A 21,649-nucleotide genomic window follows, 5' to 3' on the forward strand; every position below is an offset into this window, starting at 1 on the left:
TTGCTCTCCAGTCTCTCATTGTCAGAGGTGGGAATGGAGGCCACAGAGATCTTAGAGCAGCACAGGAGAAGAAGAAGGGGCCATCCCTACCTTCTTCAGGCTAACTTAGAGGTGGTTCTCCTCAGTCAGAGGTTACACCCACCTTCATTCCCAACTCCATGAGGAACTTTTGGAGCCGAAACTCCCTAGGCTGCTTAGTTCTACTTGGGAACAACCTGCAGATACTATAGCAGGAAGGAACCGGACCCCTGTTAAACTAATTCCTAACTAACTATACTAAAAACTAACTAAGAAACTATAAATGCAATCAATACTTATAAACTCTTTATGAAGTAGAAGTCAGCACGAAGACTGAAGCTGCATTCTAATCCATGAAAGGTAATGAGGAACTAAGATAGCGGTGATCCAGCAGCCTCCTTTATTTCCTCGTTGCAAAGCATAAGGAAAACGGGGACGCATATGCAAACCACATGGACACCGCTAAATTAAAACTGACCAGTGCCAGGAGCACATGCACAAACTGAAGTGCAATACAAAATCACTCGAAGAAACATTGTTCTCATTAGTATAAGAGCGCTACATTGGATTTCTCTGTAAAGTTTCAGAGGACACTAGCCCCTGAACTCCCTAAGTTGAAGCACTGAATAGTCTACATACTAGAACCAGGTTTAGCCTCCTGGAGAATCTCCACCTGGTTTCAGTACACTCTCCTGCTTAAAGCCTGAGGATTGCTGCCCAGAAGACTGTGCCCTTGCCAAGAGGAAAGAGTGTAGAGTTCCCATGAGGAAAGCATTGCACAGTAATAATAAACAGCTGTAGCAGAAATGAGAAAAGCCGTAGCAGATAATTACCTTTGCAATTTGATCAAACTTGCCAAAGAGCTCGTTAAGCATGTGTACCAGTTCTCCAGGTGAACAGTCACTAGCCAGCCGAGTGAATCCTACAATATCAGCATACAGAATACTACAAAGGAAAGGAAAACACACTTGATTATCAGTTTCCCTAGCTTTAGAATAAAGAAATATTTACCCCTAAGCAAAATCCAAAAATAAGTGCTCAGGACATTGCAGAATCAGGCCCATATGCATGAATCAAGGTGCTGCTCACAGCCATATATTCACAGCTCCTTAAAAATCTTTTTTCAACTTTGTGTGATAAGGTAATGACATGCCATTGCACTGAGACATAATCACACATTCTTCACAGAATTATTCCTTAGTTCATACTATGCTCCTTTCATGGGCACACTTTGTTGTGTCTAATTAGAGGATCCAGATCTTTCCAGCAGCAGGTTTGGAAATAACTGTTATTAAAACTTTAATTTCAAATATATTTCAGGTTTCTCATTATATAATCTGTAAAACTATTATAATGAACAAAAAGGGTCATTTTCACTGAAGTTAGCTGGGTAGGTTTATGTTAACTCAGAGATTTGAATTTTGACACGGTTAACTCAGCCCTTCCTCCTTTTGAGTTATGACTTTTGTATTAGCTCTTAAAAACTGAGGACCTAGAGGATGGTTAAAGAGAAATGATATTTTAGAGTAATTTTGATAGAAACCAATTACTCTATATAAGTCCAATTGATTTCATGCTTATTGAATGCATAGGTTTTAGATATGTATCAAGTGTTTATGACCTATTTCTTATAAGCAATCAAGGATTAAATAAACAGACATTAATCTTATCTAACCCCTTCAGCAAATTGCTAAGAGGACGAAAATGTCATATAAATTAAAATTTTCACAAATAGAAGCCCAGAGTCTGGCTCCAAAATTCACGTTCAGGTACCTAAATAAGTGACCTGATTTCTTTTATTCACCCAATTATTCGCGCTATTGTTTTCTATCTCCAGAAATGGGGACCATAGTACAATCCCTTTAATTTGACACAAGGTTTATGAGACAACTTTTTTCTTCTAAATTCTAAAAATGCCAAGTTTGATAAATCATCAGATTTTGCAGCAGAATCTGCAAATATGTCCTCAAGCATTCAGTCTATGTTAAAGCCATTTCTATTTCTACTCAGCTAAAAGCCTTAATTGAATTCTGTTCTAACTGACATAACTGGAAATTCAGAGTAACTTCACACAGAATTTGGCCCTTCAACTTGAAAGACTACAGAATAGGAAACTTTACAAAGACATCAGGATCAATGAGGAAAGCCCATTCTAATATAAATCAGAGGATGACTTCTATGAAGTTCTCTGAGTTGACTCCAAAAATAGCTATGCCTGACTGAAACAAGGAATCTGTTGTTAAGAGTTTGGTCAAATTAATATACAATATTTTTGTACCAGAACTTAAAGTGGTTAAAAAGCATGGTAAAACAACCTTCCCTCCACACTTTACCCCACCCCCCTGAAAATGCTTTGCTGACCTAGTTGATAGATGGTAGTAGTAAAGTACAATACCTCACATTGGTGTGCCTCTTGACATATAAATTGTGAAAGTTGTTCGTATTTTCCAGCTGGCCTGCTTTGGGGCCTTGTAACCTCTGAATAATCTCAGCTTTCATTTCCATGGCAATGTGAGCAGGCAGTAAAGAAAGTAGAAGACGTTCCTGGATTAAAAAAAAATTTTAAAAGGTCCAGTATTTTTATATAAAAAATTGGAACAGTGTGATAAAGAAAAACTGTTACATGTTCACTATTGCAAATAAGCTTTGAATAACTATGTGATGTGTGTATGCTTGTTTAGAATCATAGAATATTAGGGTTGAAATCCCCCTGCTCAAAGCAGGACCAATCCCCAGTTTTTCCCCAGATCCCTAAATGGCCCCCTCAAGGATTGACCTCACAACTCTGGGTTTAGCAGGCCAATGCTCAAACCACTAAGCTATCCCTCCGCTCCCTTTAGGATGGGCTACAAAGGTTATTAGCCACTTGAAATACCTGATGAACACACACATATATCGAAATAATATCAAAATTATTACAGACTTAGGGTAAATCAGAATAATTATTAACAAAATGTGAGGAGCATTACACTTCCAGTGATTTATTCAATATCTAGATGGATTATAGGATATCCAGAGATAACAGCCATAGGATAAATAGACTGAAAAAACTAAAAGAAAAAGGAAACAGCTTTGGAATGAAAATTTAGCAAAGAGGACTTTAGTCAAATGCAATGCTGTTGCCGAACACTTCTCATTATAAGACCCTGTTTTCAATTGCTTATAATTTTGTCAAAACATTAACCATTTGGGCTGAAATTTTGCATGACAGTTGTCTACGTCAGGTTTATTGGGGGAGGGGAGGGGCAAAGTGGGAGGGGAGACTGATTTCAGCCAAAATGGTTTGGCTGTTTCCAAGAACAAGTTTAGAGAAAAATACATTGTTTTGTCCCTGTTAAAAAAACAAACAAACTAGGGACATGAAATTTGGCAAGTAGGCGGCTTACATTATCAGAGATGTGACTTTTGTGGTCTCCATGAAAATCCATCTCAAATTAGGCCAAATGATAAGCCTTTGAAAAATCGCAATTCACACATACTCAGTAGAGACTAGCTAGGGTTTTGCAGCTAAATTTTCTGAAGATTTCCTCCAAACTGAGCATGCTGGAGCCTGGGGCTGAGCAGGATTTTCAATGCAATTTACTCCTGAGGGAATTCTGTGCCAAAAAGTTAAAAATTCTGCAACAAAAAATTAAAAATTCTGAGCACAGTATTTTCAAATTCTGCAAAATTCTGCATATTTTATTTGTCAAAATAACACAATATAATCACAGCAGTTTCAATTATTTTTGGTCGCTTATTTCAAAATACCTGTCAGCAAGTATGTCTGTAACAATATAGATAACAAAAAAGATTCAGGAAATGTTTTTTGACAAATAGATTCCTTACCTAGGCATATTAATACAGAAATCTGAGTAATAATTCCTTTAAATTACAACACAGAATCATATTTCCCACATGCCTCAGAAGCCGTGCAAAGGCTTGGGGGAGTTAGGGGTAATGAAGGAGCTGAGGGAGGGGGAAGTAATTGCTGGGAAGGAGCCTTGATGTGAACTTGGTGGGTTGTTAGATATGGTTGGGAAAGTTATGGAACAGGGTTTTTTTGGTGGGCGGTGGGGGGTGTTGGGAAGGGATTGTTAGGAAGCTTCCCACTTGCAGACCCTGGCTGGCCCCTAGCTTCTCCCATTCAGTCAGGCACATCTTCCCTTTCCCTATGTGTCCCTGCACTCCCTGTCCACAGGTGTCCCTCCACCTCCACTCAGAAATGCACTCCCAACATCCCCATGTGTCCTTGCACCCCCTCCCCGTTTCCATGTGTCTCTGTGCCCCCACTCAGTCATCCCCTGTCCCAATGTGGCCCTGCACCTCCCTCCCCTCTGTGGCCCTGCAGCTCCACTCCCATTCAGCCCCTGTCCCAGTCTATCCTCCCTCACTAGCCCTTATGAGCCCCTGTCTGACCCCCCAGCAGCCCCACGCTGTCTGTTTTCCCATAGCCCCTGTCTCCTGACCTGACCAAAACAGGCACTGTGAAGAAAGCAGGCTCTTTCTTTTCCCTAGCTGGCTGGGAGCTTTTGCTCTGTTCTATTGCCATATCACCCTCTGGTGGGCAAAAGACAGAACTTCAACAACGTTCCAGCAGAAGCTTTTTTCTGTGCAAAAAATTAAAAATATGCACAGCTCATTAATTATGCACATGCACAGTGGCTCAGAATTCCCCCAGGAGTAGCAATTGCAGCGCTGTGCTGTGCAGGCTAGGACAGGTCCAGGTCTGGGCACTGGAACTGAAAACAGGGATACTATTTCTCCTGTGCTCTCAGTGCTCCCCCTCATGGTACTCAGGCATTGTAGAGGAGAGAAACTGGTATGGGGAGTTGTTGTGGGGGGGGTGCTGGGACTGGCTGGGCACGGAGTCTTGGATTGGGAGCAAGAGAGGGAAATGGGGGCAAACTGAGATCAGACTAAGAATTGGGAGGGGGGTAGACTGGGACTGGCTTGGCAAGAGGTGGAATAGAAGGTGGAAGGGGGAGGGGAGACAGCCCTGACCAGGATTCAGGGTGCTAAATACCAACACCAGAAAATATGGATACCTCCAGCACATCTGCAACTCTTTACTTTAATCATGATTTCTTCTTTAAAAAAGGTACTTCTCTGTGATCATCTTTGTGTGACAATATAATGGTTCACAGTAGCAGACATGCATTGATGAAACAGAAAAACCTTCACATAGTTTGCCTTTCTACTCAGAGTAGACAATTGTGATGGCAAGTGCTCATGAAATTGAATCACCATGAGACTAACTCTGCACCCACTGACGTCAACAGAAAACTCCCACTAATTTCAATGGATGCAGACTCAGGTTCTATAGTAATTTGCACCCAAACTGATCACTTTGGTTTTGGAATAAATCAGTTTTTCTTTTGAGGTCTGTAATTTTTATCATATTCTTTTGTTGCTGTTAGTTTTGATGTACATACTGCTACATATTAGATGCATAGCGGGCAGTGTCATGAGGAAAATGTCATAAGCAAAGGTATATCTGTTGCTTGTTTTACTTAATACTTGCATGTTTTATTCAGAGATATGCTTGTCCCCGTAGGCCCCAAGTCTGACACTTTCTAACAAGCAGGTGGTCTAGAACATGCACGAGAATATATATGTAAAAGGTTTTCATTAAAATGTGAATGCTGTTGTATTTCTCTGGATGAAAGACAAAGTGGTGTTAAAGGCAGAAATTTGCAAGTACATCCCCAAAATGTCAATAGTTTCACTTTTAATACTGCAGAATTGGAAAATGTCTTCATTTTCTTGGCTGAGATATTTTGACAACCACAGAGAATGTCCATAAAAGCAAAAGGGCACTAAGTACACGATGTGAGCTTACACTTACTGCCTTCTATTTTCAAAACAGCTAGTGGCTGCATATGCTGTGACTTAAGGTACAGGTCAGAAACAATTAATTACCAGCACTATAGTACTAGTGAACTACTGGTAATATTAGATGAGGTGATGATATGCTCGTGTCCTATTTTTTGCTAGACATTTCTAAGCAAAGATTCCAATTATTGCAGGCTCGTTTGCTAGCTTCCCTACATTGCTTCAGATATTTTTTAAAACATGGTTTATTTAGATGTTTTTGAAGAATGAAACTATATGGAAAGGAACCCAGTGCAAGCAATCTGAGGTAAAGATGGAAATATACTTATGCAACAAATTTGATATAGAATAAAACAATGTTTGTTTTAAATTCCCTTGAAAAGAGCACCCATGTATATAGCATGATTCTGGTCACATGGTGACACTCTAATCTATTGCAGGTGTATTTTGTGTCACTTGCTCTTGTGGCAAGGCTCCACCTGAACCATATAATGGAAAAGGCCTCAAGAGATACAGAAACAGGCATAAGGTAGAGAAAAGAGAAGGAAAAGGCATTGAGAAAGGAGTAGATAAAGTTTTGAGTTTCTGAGACAGAAAAAAACCCAGCCATGAACATGAGACTGGTAAGAGCAGAAGGAAATAGTATAATCTCATCATATCATAACTCTCTCCTGCACAGTGGAGAAGAGGGGCAAGAGAGCACTGGAGGTGTGATATCGTTAGGGTGACCAGATGTCCCGATTTTATAGGGACAGTTCCGATTTTTGGGTCTTTTTCTTATATAGGCTTCTATTACCCCCCACCCTCTGTCCCGATATTTCACACTTGCTGTCTGGTCACCTTAGATATCGTAGACAAAACCCACATTTGACACTCTTCCATAAGGGTTAATGGCCTGGCCTGGAGAAAGAGGTAAAGTCACATCATTCTGCAACATTTACCAGCAATATCAAATGTGAAGGGAAGGAAACAGGCTTCAGAGGTGGTAGGAGACAGAGATGACCTAAGGGGTGGGCTGAACAGCCCTGAGCTAGGAATACCAGGAGTAGCCAAGCATGGGAGGAAGCCTGGACTTGACTTGTTTGGTTTGTTATTAAAAGTCAAATGCCAAGAAGGCACTGATCCTGAACAAGGCACACGTTGTTTTAGAATAGCAAGAAAGTAATCTGATTGCAATAGGGACCGCTGGCAAGAGGGAGCAAATAAAGTGGTGGAGGGAGGGAGAAGCAAAGAAAGAGAAAAAAACATCAATTAATAAGATGCATGCCAAATTCCTCTCAGTCATAATGCTTGTCTGATATATTCCTTTCCTCCACCTTGTGTGTTTTGTCTATTTAGAATATAAGCACTTTGAGGCATGGAACTGTCTTATTCTATGTGCTTGAGGAACCTAGCATTCTTTTGGGCACCTGATTAATAAAATGATTTTTTCTATGGGCATACCTACATACAGAAGATGTTAGAAAAATCTTGCTTCAAAGTACTGTACTGTTTTGGCTCTTATCCTGAAAACACAGACAATATAAAGGAAATAAGACTGTTTCCCTCTGATTTACCCATAAGTTCACTTAGCCCTGGTCTACACTAGGACTTTAGGTTGAATTTAGCAGCGTTAAATCGATGTAAACCTGCACCCGTCCACACGATGAAGCCCTTTATTTTGACTTAAAGGGCTCTTAAAATCGATTTCCGTACTCCACCCCGACAAGTGGATTAGCGCTTAAATTGGCCTTGCCGGGTCGAATTTGGGGTCCTGTGGACACAATTCGATGGTATTGGCCTCCGGGAGCTATCCCAGAGTGCTCCATTGTGACCGCTCTGGACAGCACTCTCAACTCAGATGCACTGGCCAGGTAGACAGGAAAAGAACTGCGAACTTTTGAATCTCATTTCCTGTTTGGCCAGCGTGGCAAGCTGCAGGTGACCATGCAGAGGTCATCAGCAGAGGTGACCATGATGGAGTCCCAGAATTGCAAAAGAGCTCCAGCATGGACTGAACGGGAGGTATGGGATCTGATCGCTGTATGGGGAGAGAAATCCGTGCTATCAGAACTCCGTTCCAGTTTTTGAAATGCCAAAACCTTTGTCAAAATCTCCCAGGGCACGAAGGACAGAGGCCATAACAAGGATCCGAAGCAGTGCCGCGTGAAACTTAAGGAGCCGAGGCAAGCCTACCAGAAAACCAGAGGGGCGAACGGCCGCTCCGGGTCAGAGCCCCAAACATGCCACTTCTATGATGAGCTGCATGCCATTTTAGGGGGTTCAGCCACCACTACCCCAGCCGTGTTGTTTGACTCCTTCAATGGAGATGGAGGCAACACAGAAGCAGGTTTTGGGGACGAAGAAGAAGAAGATGATGATGATGAGGTTGTAGATAGCTCACAGCAAGCAAGCGGAGAAACCGCTTTTCCCGACAGCCAGGAACTGTTTCTCACCCTGGACCTGGAGCCAGTGCCCCCCGAACCCACCCAAGGCTGCCTCCTGGACCCGGCAGGTGGAGAAGGGACCTCCGGTGAGTGTACCTTTTAAAATACTATACATGGTTTAAAAGCAAGCATGTGAAAGGATTACTTTGCCCTGGCATCCATGTCTCTCCTGGATGTACTCCCAAAGCCTTTGCAAAAGGTTCCTGGGGAGGGCAGCCTTATTGTGTCCTTCATGGTAGGACACTTTACCACTCCAGGCCAGTAACACGTACTCGGGAATCATTGTACAACAGAGCATTGCAGTGTATGTTTGCTGGCGTTCAAACAACATCCGTTCTTTATCTCTCTGTGTCATCCTCAGGAGAGTGAGATATCATTCATGGTTTCCCGGTTGAAATAGGGTGCTTTTCTTTAGGGGACATTCAGAGGAGCCTGTTCCTGCTGAGCTGTTTGCCTGCGGCTGAACAGAAATGTTCCCCGCTATTAGCCATGGGGAAGGGGGAGGGTTGAGGGGGTAGCCACGCGGTGGGGGGAGGCAAAATGCGAACTTGTAACGAAAGCACATGTGCTATGTATGTAATGTTAACAGCAAGGTTTACACTGAAAGACTGTAGCCACTGTTTTATAAAATGTGTCTTTTTAAATACCGCTGTCCCTTTTTTTTTCTCCACCAGCTGCATGTGTTTCAATGATCACAGGATCTTCTCCTTCCCAGAGGCTAGTGAAGATTAGAAAGAAAAAAAAACGCACTCGTGATGAAATGTTCTGTGAGCTCATGCTGTCCTCCCACACTGACAGAGCACAGACGAATGTGTGGAGGCAAATAATGTCAGAGTGCAGGAAAGCACAAACTGACCCGGAGGAGAGGTGGCGGGCTGAAGACAGGGCTGAAGCTCAAATGTGGCGGCAGCGTGATGAGAGGAGGCAGGATTCAATGCTGAGGCTGCTGGAGGACCAAACCAGTATGCTCCAGTGTATGGCTGAGCTGCAGCAAAGGCAGCTGGAGCACAGACTGCCACTACAGCCCCTGTGTAACCAACTGCCCTCCTCCCCAAGTTCCATAGCCTCCACACCCAGAAGCCCAAGAACACGGTGTGGGGGCCACCGGCCAACCAGCCACTCCACCACAGAGGATTGCCCCAAAAAAAGAAGGCTGGCATTCAATAAATTTTAAAGTTGTAAACTTTTAAAGTGCTGTGTGGCATTTTCCTTCCCTCCTCCACCACCCCTCCTGGGCTACCTTGGTAGTCATCCCCCTATTTGTGTGATGAATGAATAAAGAATGCATGAATGTGAAGCAACAATGACTTTATTGCCTCTGCAAGCAATGATTAAAGGGAGGAGGGGAGGGTGGTTAGCTTGATGGGAAATAGAGTGAACCAAGGGGCAGGAGGTTTCATGAAGGAGAAACAAACAGAACTTTCACACCGTAGCCTGGCCAGTCATAAAACTGGTTTTCAAAGCTTCTCTGATGCGTACCACACCCTCCTGTGCTCTTCTAACTGCCCTGGTGTCTGGCTGCGCGTAACCAGAGGCCAGGCGATTTGCCTCAACCTCCCACCCCACCATAAACGTCTCCCCCTTACTCTCACAGATATTGTGGATCACACAGCAAGCAGTAATAACAGTGGGAATATTGGTTTCGCTGAGGTCTAAGCAAGTCAGTAAACTGCACCAGCGCGCCTTTAAACGTCCAAATGCACATTCTATCACCATTCTGCACTTGCTCAGCCTGTAGTTGAACAGCTCCTGACTGCTGTCCAGGCTGCCTGTGCACGGCTTCATGAGCCATGGCATTAAGGGGTAGGCTGGGTCCCCAAGGATAACTATAGGCATTTCAACGTCCACAACTGTTATTTTCTGGTCTGGGAATAAAGTCCCTTCCTGCAGCTTTTGAAACAGACCAGAGTTCCAGAAGATGCGAGTGTCTTGTACCTTTCCCGGCCATCCCACGTTGATGTTGGTGAAACGTCCCTTGTGATCCACCAGAGTTTGCAGCACTATTGAAAAGTTCCCCTTGCGGTTTATGTACTCGCCGGCTTGGTGCTCCGGTGCCAAGATAGGGATATGGCCCCACCACAGTTAGGGAATCCCATTGCAGCAAAGCCATCCACTATGACCTGCACATTTCCCAGGGTCACTACCCTTGATATCAGCAGATCATAGAATCATAGAATATCAGGGTTGGAAGGGACCCCAGAAGGTCATCTAGTCCAACCCCCTGCTCGAAGCAGGACCAATTCCCAGTTAAATCATCCCAGCCAGGGCTTTGTCAAGCCTGACCTTAAAAACCTCTAAGGAAGGAGATTCTACCACCTCCCTAGGTAACGCATTCCAGTGTTTCACCACCCTCTTAGTGAAAAAGTTTTTCCTAATATCCAATCTAAACCTCCCCCACTGCAACTTGAGACCATTACTCCTTGTTCTGTCATCTGCTACCATTGAGAACAGTCTAGAGCCATCCTCTTTGGAACCCCCTTTCAGGTAGTTGAAAGCAGCTATCAAATCCCCCCTCATTCTTCTCTTCTGCAGGCTAAACAATCCCAGCTCCCTCAGCCTCTCCTCATAACTCATGTGTTCCAGTCCCCTAATCATTTTTGTTGCCCTTCGCTGGACTCTCTCCAATTTATCCACATCCTTCTTGAAGTGTGGGGCCCAAAACTGGACACAGTACTCCAGATGAGGCCTCACCAATGTCGAATAGAGGGGAACGATCACGTCCCTCGATCTGCTCGCTATGCCCCTACTTATACATCCCAAAATGCCATTGGCCTTCTTGGCAACAAGGGCACACTGCTGACTCATATCCAGCTTCTCGTCCACTGTCACCCCTAGGTCCTTTTCCGCAGAACTGCTGCCTAGCCATTCGGTCCCTAGTCTGTAGCTGTGCATTGGGTTCTTCCGTCCTAAGTGCAGGACCCTGCACTTATCCTTATTGAACCTCATCAGATTCCTTTTGGCCCAATCTTCCAATTGGTCTAGGTCCTTCTGTATCCTATCCCTCCCCTCCAGCATATCTACCACTCCTCCCAGTTTAGTATCATCTGCAAATTTGCTGAGAGTGCAATCCACACCATCCTCCAGATCATTTATGAAGATATTGAATAAAACCGGCCCCAGGACCGACCCTTGGGGCACTCCACTTGATACCGGCTGCCAACTAGATATGGAGCCATTGATCACTACCCGTTGAGCCCGACAATCTAGCCAGCTTTCTACCCACCTTATAGTGCATTCATCCAGCCCATACTTCCTTAACTTGCTGACAAGAATACTGTGGGAGACCGTGTCAAAAGCTTTGCTAAAGTCAAGAAAGAATACATCCACTGCTTTCCCTTCATCCACAGAACCAGTAATCTCATCATAAAAGGCGATTAGATTAGTCAGGCATGACCTTCCCTTGGTGAATCCATGCTGGCTGTTCCTGATCACTTTCCTCTCATGCAAGTGCTTCAGGATTGATTCTTTGAGGACCTGCTCCATGATTTTTCCGGGGACTGAGGTGAGGCTGACTGGCCTGTAGTTCCCAGGATCTTCCTTCTTCCCTTTTTTAAAGATTGGCACTACATTAGCCTTTTTCCAGTCATCCGGGACTTCCCCGGTTCGCCACGAGTTTTCAAAGATAATGGCCAGTGGCTCTGCAATCACAGCCGCCAATTCCTTCAGCACTCTCGGATGCAACTCGTCCGGCCCCATGGACTTGTGCACGTCCAGCTTTTCTAAATAGTCCCTAACCGCCTCTATCTCCACAGATCTTTGATTGCGTGGGCTACTTGCATCACAGCAGCCCCTACAGTAGATTTGCCCACTCCAAATTGATTCCCAACTGACCGGTAGCTGTCTGGCGTTGCAAGCTTCCACAGGGCTATCACCACTCGCTTCTCAACTGTGAGGGCTGCTCTCATCTTGGTATTCATGCACTTCAGGGCAGGGGAAAGCAAGTCACAAAGTTCCATGAAAGTGCCCTTACGCATGCGAAAGTTTCGTAGCCACTGGGAATCGTCCCAGACCTGCAACACTATGCGGTCCCACCAGTCTGTGCTTGTTTCCCGAGTCCAGAATCGGCGTTCCGCAGCATGAACCTGCCTCATTAGCACCATGATGCATGCATTGGCAGGGCCCATGCTTTCAGAGAAATCTGTGTCCATGTCCTGATCACTCACGTGACCGCTCTGACGTCGCCTCCTCACCCGGTATCGCTTTGCCAGGTTCTGGTGCTACATACACTGCTGGATAATGCATGTGGTGTTTAATGTGCTCCTAATTGCCAAAGTGAGCTGAGCCGCCTCCATGCTTGCCTTGGTATGGCGTCCGCACAGAAAAAAGGCACAGAACGATTGTCTGCCACTGCTCTGACGGAGGGAGGGGCGACTGATGACATGGCTCACAGGGTTGGTTTCAGGGAGCTAAAATCAACAAAGGGGGTGGCTTTACATCAAGCAGTATTTCAGGCAGGACTTCAAGGAGGGTTCCAATAAGAAATGGTGCACCTAAGTTATTGTTCTTATTGGAACAAGGAGGTTAGTCTGGCCTCTGATTGATACATGGCTAGATTTGCTGACGCTTGCCTCGGTACTGTGGAAGCACTCCGCTGAGTTAATGCACTTAATGCACTTAGAGCATTTTCTGTGGGGACACACACACTCGAATATATAAAACCGATTTCTGAAAAACCGACTTCTATAAATTCGACCTTATTCCGTAGTGTAGACATACCCACAGAAGCAGCAGATAAAGCCAATAGTGCCAAATTAGTCAAATCCCTCAAAAGATAACTTTGCTGTTGTTTGAATGCATGTATGATAAGAAAGAAAAGCTGCTATTAAGTGGGAAAGTTATGTAACATTTATATCCTAAATATTCCATTATGTGGGGACACAATAAGTAATCCTGGATCACATTTGAAACAATGGGTTAATTTTTAATATCTTTTAATAAAAAATGAAACTTGCAAAGGCATCATACTGTGTCTTACTGTTTACAGGCAACATTCCTAGTCTGTTGCTATCAGTTTGTCAAACAGAAAGTAAATTGTAGCTTCTGTCTGCAAATAAGGAATGTTGGCAAACTCAACATTTTTAAAATTACATACTCTTCAGTGTTTAGTGAGATCTCTGACTGTTAAAAAGGAAACAGCTGAAAACACAATAATGCTTTCTAAACATATCACCCAGCTTGATGCTGTGGACTGAGCTGCCTGCAAACTGGAATGTAGTGAAGATCATGACAATTCAAAAAATGTCATTTACTTTTTTTTTAAAATTTGCCACTGCTCTCTCTGATGATGATGGGAAATCTGCAATGCACCATTTGAGAGACTGACTGACTACGTATTAGATGGCATGCCAACTGCAGACGATGTGACAGATGAAGATAGTCTACCCGTTTTTAAGGAGTTTGGAGGGGACTGGAAAGAAAAGGCATTTCTCAGCGCTACAATCCAAAATGAAAATTCAGGGGAAATTCTGAATAAAGAGGAAGAGGAAGACGATTCATCTGTCAGCCTATTCAAATTAAAAACTACAATGCAGCAATCAACATATTGGAGGAATGTAGGGATTTCTGTGCTTAAGAGAAAGAAAGAAAGAACGGTTACTTACCCTACAGAAACTAGCTCCTTGAGATACTGTAGTCAGTGTGGATCCCACTGCAGGTGTGTATGCATCTCATGGGTATGAGATTGGATTAAAAAAAAACAACAACAGTGTCTGTTGGGGCCGTACATGTGCCGTGTGCCTCCTCATGCTCCCATATGAGGGCATAAACAGTGGAGTAGCCATGTTATTTTCCCCTCTCCCTCCAGTTCTCTTGCAATTCAGAGCCTGTGTTACCGAGGTCCCTAAAAAGAAGGGATAAAGAGTTGGTTGTGGGATCCATGCTAACAATGTCTTGAAGAACCACAGTTACTATAGGATAAGTAACCATTCTCTTTCCTTCCAGTATGTATCAGTGTGGATCCCACTGTACGTGACTGACAAGCAGCATCCTCCCTGGACAGTAGAGTGAGGAATTTTGGCTGTCATCAAACAGTGATTGAATTACTGTTCTCTTGAACTTGGCATCTAACCTTGCTGCCATACCAAGGGCATAACATAAACACAGGTCAGTGGGTTACTATGTTGCAGCCTTGCAGATCGCAGAGACTGGAACATTACTGAAGCAGGTAGAAGATACTTCCTATGCCCTGGTGGAATGATACAGTCAGAGGGAGAGGCTTGCCTTCCCTCTGATGGCAGGGATAGCAGTTGAAAAGTGTGATCCACTTAAAGATTTTCTGTGAAAAGATAGCTTGACCTTTCAATGCACCGGTTATGGCCACAAAGAAGTGGAGGGACAGACTGAAAGGAATGGTCTTGTTCAGTTAATAGAGCAAAGCTCTGGATAAATCCAAAGTATGCTGCTTCTTTTCTCTTGGTGTCAAATATGGCGTTGGGAAGAAGACTGGCAAGGTAATTGACTAGTTCAAGTGGAATTCTGAGGCCATGTTAGGGATGAACTTGGGGTCTGGTCTCAGCACCACCTTGTCCATATGGAAGGGCATATAAGGCAGTCTAGCCATCAGGGCTTGAAACTGACTGACTCTCTATTCTGAGGTAATAGCCACCAGAAAAAAAAAATCTTGATGGTCAGATGTTGTATTAAGCAATCTGACAGTGGTTCAATGTTGAGGTCCCAAGTGGGTCTGTAACTGGAGGATAAGTATGGAAGAGGAATTTTGATACCTTTGGATATGAGACAATCGAGTACAACCATACCAGCGTGTGACAGGCTGATATTGCTGCAAGGTGAACCTTAAGAGTTAAAAGCCATCCTGCCTGTTTCGGGTGCAGCATGGAGTCAAGGGTCATCAGTATCAGTGCCTCTTCTGGGTCTAGGAAAGGAAATATTTTCCATTTTGAAGAATAAGTCTTCTTGGCCTGTATGAGAATTTTCTGAACCTGCACGGAGAAGTTTGTCAGTAGTGCTCAGAGAGGCAACAACTATGGGCCAGGGTGCAGTATCTGACCCTGGTTCTCAGATATTATGTTGGAAGTGCAAAGTGTTTGGGAAGCCACACGGACATTTGCAATATGCCTGTGTAACCCTTCTGCCCATCAGAGCTGGCAGCAACAAGGGCCGGGTTCAGTATCTAGGGGTTCCGTTCCAATAACACAATGCAAAACCGGCCCTAGCCCCACCCAGTGACCTGGGACAAATATATACCACCCCCCAGGTGCCTCTAAGAGACAATACTTCCCCTCTGGCAAGCACAAAGTCTGAGTGTAGCAAAAACCTTTTAATAACAGAGAGAAACAATGTGGCATTATGTTGGGGAAACACCACCAACAGGATTCCTAACAGAAACCATGAGCAAAAACCCACCCCAAGGAAATTGGGCCATGTCCTTTCCCTTTGGTTCTTGAGTCCAGCAACCCAAAAGTCACCCAAAAGTCCAACAACTCCAAAATCCAGCAACCCAAAAGTCTCTGTCTCTATCCTTGGTGAGTTCAGAGTTCAAAAGTTTATCTGCAGAGTTTTAACCCCCCCAGCCTGTGTGGAAATGGGGTGGGGGAAGTAAAGGGACACTTTATGCGCTCTGACAGCTGACTGCCCCACCTCTCCGTGGTTTCCGCTGTAGCCTTTACCGCCAGCCACTCCTCTCTACCAGCTACTCCTCTGCAGTAGCCATCCTGTAAGCCGCTCACCAATATATCTTCAGGCTCCCTACTACTTAACACAGTACTCAGTGATTTCAGCTCATAGTGAGGGAGCCCAAGTGCTGGTGCACCATTAGTTCAAAGTAAATTCAGTTCTGCAATCTGTAATCAGACTCCCAATGGAATCAAAATTAGCTCTGCTATTACACAGTGGAGAGAGGAGGCAGTGCAGCTGACAGTTAGGGCCCTCAGAAGAGGCCTATACCACAAGGTACAAATGCCCATGTCCCCTGCCTAGCGAGTGCTACTTAGTTGATGGCGAGTCCCTCCATCATAACAAAAAGCCAAAGACAGTTCCACTGTCCTTGATTCACATAATCTGGATAATAACACTTTATTTTTCCTGCCCCAATAACAGAGAAACTGGGGATCCCACAGCAGACAAAGTGACCATCTAGGCGGGGTGGGTGTGCCTATGCAAATGAGATCAGCCCCTGAAGTTCTTTTTCACAACCTGCCACAAATCACCACCAGATGTCAGGGTAGACCTCATCCTGACTCTGCTTACACCTGATAGCCAAAATTGTCCAAGACAGTAAGGGGCTATCAGAATGACCATAATCATGTCCCATCTGATATTGGATATGATTCTGGGATGTGGAGTCAACTAAAAGGCATATAGGAATCCTTGAGACCTCTGAAGGAGAAAGGCATCTGGTAATGAGCCTGAGCTCATGTCCCCTCTGGAGCTGAAGTTTAGGAATTTGGCGTTGTCTACTGTAGCAAACAAGACTAATACAAAAGCCCCCCATTGGCTGTAGGATGGACTTCTGCAGCAACCACTCATCACTGTTTACCCCATGTCTCCTCAAGACACATGCTATATTTCTGCAGACCCTGGAAAGTGTACAGACTGAAGGGTTATCCCGTGTTGATGACACCACATTCAGAGCCTAATGGCTTTCTGGCAGAGAGGATGATCAAGGACCTCCTTGCTTATTTTTGTAGTGCATAATGGATGTGTTGTCCATCAGGATTTTCATCATGGAATTCTGCAGAATGGACAGGAACACTATGCAGGCCACTCTCATGCCTCTCAGCTCCAGGAGATACATTTTTAGTTTTAGGTCATTCTGAGAACATGTTCCTTGCATCTACAGATGGTTCAGGTGGGTACCATAGTCTGTTCCTGAAGTTTCTGTGATAAGTGTCATCATTGGGCAGGTGTTTGAGAATGGTATCTCGGTTAGTAGGGTCACTGGAGCTAGTCACCAACTGAACTCTCCCAGGACTAGAAGCAAGACTCTCTTGTTCATATGATGTCTGAATGGGGAGTAGACCTACCTCAGCCAGAATTTAAAAGGTCATGGCAATACGTGGTCTAAGAGTTCCAGATGTGTACACAATTATCAGTGGATTTGATTTTATGTCATTTTCCATCTACTAGAGAGGCCTGAATCTGTCCTCTGGGAGGTAAGCTTTTGCTGACTGGAAGTTGATCATAGCGCCTATGAACTCTATCATCTGTGATAGTATGATGGATGATTTATCATGATTAACAAGCAGTATCCTAGTTGAGAGAACAGGAAAAGGCTGTTACAGTCTCCTGCTGGAGATCTGCCTCTGATCAGCCAGTCATCCAGGTACAGGGAGAGCTGTATTCCGCGTTTGCCATGTGTTATGTGAAAACTCTTGGTGCCATGGAGATTCTGAAGGACAGAACCCTGTACTGGTAATGATTGGGCCCCACTATGTATTCCTCCTGTGGATGGATAGCTATATGGTAGTACGCATTCTGTAAGTCGAGAGCCATGAGCCAGTCTTGAACATGGAGAGATGGAATGATAGGCAAAAATTACCCTCCTGAACCCAAGACAGCGTATGTATTTGGTTAGTCTCCTCTGGTCTAGGACAGGATGAAGACCCCCTTTCTTCTTCAGAATGAGGAAATAGCAAGATTAGAAGCCTCTTCTCCTTAATTCTGGTGAAACCATTGTTATGGCCCTGACACAAAGCAAAAAAAGGCCACTTCCACTTGTAACTGGTTCTTATGAGAATGGTCCCTGAAGAGGGACTTGGAAGGGGGCTATGTAGGGGGCAAAGAGTGGAATTGGATAGGATAGCCATGGTGATGATTTCAAGCACCCACCCGACTGATTTTATGGAAGACCATAACTGGTTGAATCGGGATTGGTGGCTTCTGAACATAGTGCTCTCTGGACTGGATCTGATGTAGCTCCTGACAATCCTGTCAAATTTGTAGGATAAGGATGAACTGTTGAGGAGGAAGAAAGCTGACATATGTATTGCACCTCATTCTTTCCCTAGTATGGTACTTAGGTTGCCTGGAAAGGTAGGATGGCCCCTGTTTTCTTGACTGGTGTTCAAGGTGGTACAGCTGGGAGTGAAAATCCCCAGAGAGTACAGTGTGACTTTTGAATTTTTTAACAAGTGTAGAGAACTGTCCGTCTAGTTTCTGAATTCTTCTGCTTCCTCAAAAGGCAAGCTGTCAAATCATGACCTCTACCTCCCTCTTGATGCTCAGTGCCTGGAGTCACACGGCTCTGCACATTGTCACCAGGGAGGCCATAGATCTGGCTATGATGTTGGAGGCATCCATCACTTCCTGTTAGGAGCTCTTGGCCATCAAATGGCCTTCCTTAATTATGCCTAATAATTCCTCTCTGTTGTCATGAGAGAACTTCAAGAGGAATCGTATAACCTAGCTCCAGGTTAGAAAGTTGTATTTGGCCAGTAAGGCCTGGCAATTAGTCACATGCAGCTGTAGGGAAGCCGAGAAGCATGATTTTCTTCCATTCATCTTTCAATGGAATGAGTTTATTGTAGGATGGAGAAGGCTTGAATCCAAGAGCTTTCAAATATGCCATGCAAAGTAAATCTTATTCTGTACAGAGTGTAACACACAATAGTCGGTCCAGACATGTTGATATAAATCTTGGCGATTACACATCAAAGACACAGAAGAGTTCTGAAGGTTTAGAACATTTTCAGAAAGTTTAGCCAAAACTAAGAACTAGTGGATCAGATACTAGCCAGGTTCCATCTCGCTGCCATGGGCTGTAAAAGGGAACAGAGAGAGGGTCGTGGTCATTCCACCCTTTATGCCCTTGTACAAGTCCATGAGGAGGCACAGGGCAAATGCATGGCCCTGATGGATATTCAAACATTGGTCTTGTGTATGAGGCACATGAGCACCTGCAGTGGGAGTCATACTGACACATACTTGAAGAATTTAAGTACTCTCTGCAATATTGTTGATAATTGCAAAGTGAGCATCAAATACCTTGCAAACCATCTACAACAAATGATTTATTGGCAAAATGCAAGGAGTCTTAATGCCTTCTGTATTGTCATCAGAAACATTTCTTTTAATGTACACACTAGGGCTGTCAAGCAATTAAAAAGATTAATTGCGATGAGTCACGCTGTTAAACAATAATTGAATACCATTTATTTAAATATTTTTTGATGTTTCCTACATTTTCAAATATATTGATTTCAATTACAACACAGAATACAAATTTCAGAGTGGTACAGTGCTCACTTTATATTGATTTTTATTACAAATATTTGCACTTTAAAAACAAAAGAAATAGTGTTCAATTCACCAAATACAAGTACTGTAGTGTAATATCTTTATCATGCATGTTGAAGAATTATGTACAAAAAATAACTGCATTCAAAAATAAAACAATGTAAAACTTTAGAGCCTCCAAGTCCATGCAGTCCAACTTCTTGTTCAGCCAATCTCTCAGACAAACAAGTTTGTTTACATTTGCAGGAGACAATGCTGCCTGCGGTTTGTTCACAATGTCCCCTGAAAGTGAGAACAAGCATTTGCATGACACTGTTGCAGCCGGCGTTGCAAAATATTTACATGCCAGATGCGCTACAGATTCATATGTCCCTTCATGCTTCATTCATTCCAGAGGACATGCGTCTATGCTGATGACAGGTTTTGCTTGATAACAATCCAAAGCAGTGTGGACTGATACATGTTCATTTTCATAATCTGCCACCAGCAGAAGGTTGATTTTCTTTTTTGGTGGTTCAACTTCTGTAGTTTCTGCATCAAAGTGTTGCTCTTTTAAGACCTCTGAAAGCATGCTCCACATCTTATCCCTCTCAGATTTTGGAAAGCACTTCAGATTTTTAAATCTTGGGTCAAGTGCTGTAGCTATCTTTAGAACTCTCACATTGGTACGTTCTTTGCGTTTTGTCAGATCTGTAGTGAAAGTGTTCTTAAAATGAACAACATGGGGGGTCATCATCTGAGACTGCTATAACATGAAGTATATGGCAGAATGCAGGTAAAACAGAGAAGGAGACATACCATTCTCCCCCTGAGGAGTTCAGTCACACATGTAATTAATGCATTATTTTTTTAACAACCATAATCAACATGGAAGCATGTCCTCTGAATTTGTGGCCAAAGCATGAAGGGGCATATGAATGTTTAGCATATCTGAGACGTAAATACCTTGCAATGCCAGCTACTTAAGTTCCATGTGAATGCCTGTTCTCACTTTCAGGTGACATTTTAAATAAGAAGCAGCAGCACTATCTCCCGTAAATGTAAACAAATGTGTTTGTCTTGGCAATTGGCTGAACAATAAGTAGGACTGAGTGACTTGCAGGCTCTAAAGTTTTACATTGTTTTGTTTTTAAGTGCAGTTATGGAACAAAAAAAATTCTACATTTGTAAGTTGCACTTTCATGATAAAGATTGCACTATAGTACTTGCATGAAATGAATTGAAAAATACTATTTCTTTTGTTTATCATTTTTACAGTATGAATATTTGTAATAAAAATGACAATATAAAGTGAGCACTGTATACTTTGTACTCTGTGTTGTAATTAAAATCAATATATTTGAAAATGTAGAAAAACATTCAAAAACATTTAATAAAATTGGTATTCTATTGTTTAACAGTGTGCTTAAAACTGCAATTAATTGTGATTAATTATTTTGAGTTAATCACGTGAGTTAACTACTATTAATCGACAGCCCTAGTATTCATATAGGTAAAATGCATTGTGTAATTAGTTTTGATGTGTTTGTTTTACCTTTTTTATATAACTTAGATAAAAATGCATCATCCAGTCTCATAAAATATGCTAAACTCAGTACAGATTTTCAGTTAGTTTTATCACTGTAGATCTTTTAAAGTAAATGGATCTATACCGATTTTTTCCTGCAAAGAATCTGGCCCTCTGTTTTGTACTGTGAATAACACATTGCTGCTACTTAACAAATAAATAAATAATCACAAGTGCTTGGTATAGTAGATTTTCTTAAGGGAAAGTTGATGATTCATTCTTATTAATCAGTTCCTTTGTTGGCCTCTTGGCCTATGGAGAACATTATAGTTTGTTTGTTTTATTGTATAACTTACAGAAGCCCATATGATAAGTATTTTGTACATCACTGTATTTATATTTTGTATTTACAAAATATTATGCTGCCAGAGTGTTCACTGGATCACTTGTATCGAAGTGCACAATATTAAATGGCCATCACCTTATCTTTTCAAAAACTAAGCACTGGTAATGACTCCAACAATTCAAAGATTCATAGACTTTTACGGACAGAAGGAACCATTAGATCATGTAGTCTGACCTCTTGTATAACACTGGCCATAAAATTCCACTCAGTTACCCCGTATTCAGCCCAATAATTTCTGTTTCACTAAAGCATATCTTTCAGAAAGGCATCCAGTCTTAATCCAAA

General features: G+C 43.0%; 1 protein-coding gene across 6 annotated transcripts in view; it reads right to left on the minus strand.

Moving 5' to 3' along the window:
- Positions 1–21,649, minus strand: part of ADCY2 (adenylate cyclase 2) — a 434,372-nt gene that overhangs the window by 151,065 nt on the left and 261,658 nt on the right. For all 6 annotated transcript variants that reach the window (XR_012157385.1, XM_073332378.1, XM_073332375.1 and 3 more), the window contains 2 exons: positions 2,414–2,562; positions 852–963 (listed from right to left, as the gene is read on the minus strand). Coding sequence is in view for 5 of the 6 variants with exons in the window: in XM_073332378.1 (XP_073188479.1) it covers positions 852–963; positions 2,414–2,562 (261 nt within the window). In the remaining variant the exon portion in view is untranslated. The remainder of the gene's footprint in view (positions 1–851; positions 964–2,413; positions 2,563–21,649) is intronic.

Source organism: Lepidochelys kempii, chromosome 2, assembly GCF_965140265.1.
Source record: "Lepidochelys kempii isolate rLepKem1 chromosome 2, rLepKem1.hap2, whole genome shotgun sequence".
Lineage (NCBI taxonomy): Eukaryota > Metazoa > Chordata > Testudines > Cheloniidae > Lepidochelys > Lepidochelys kempii.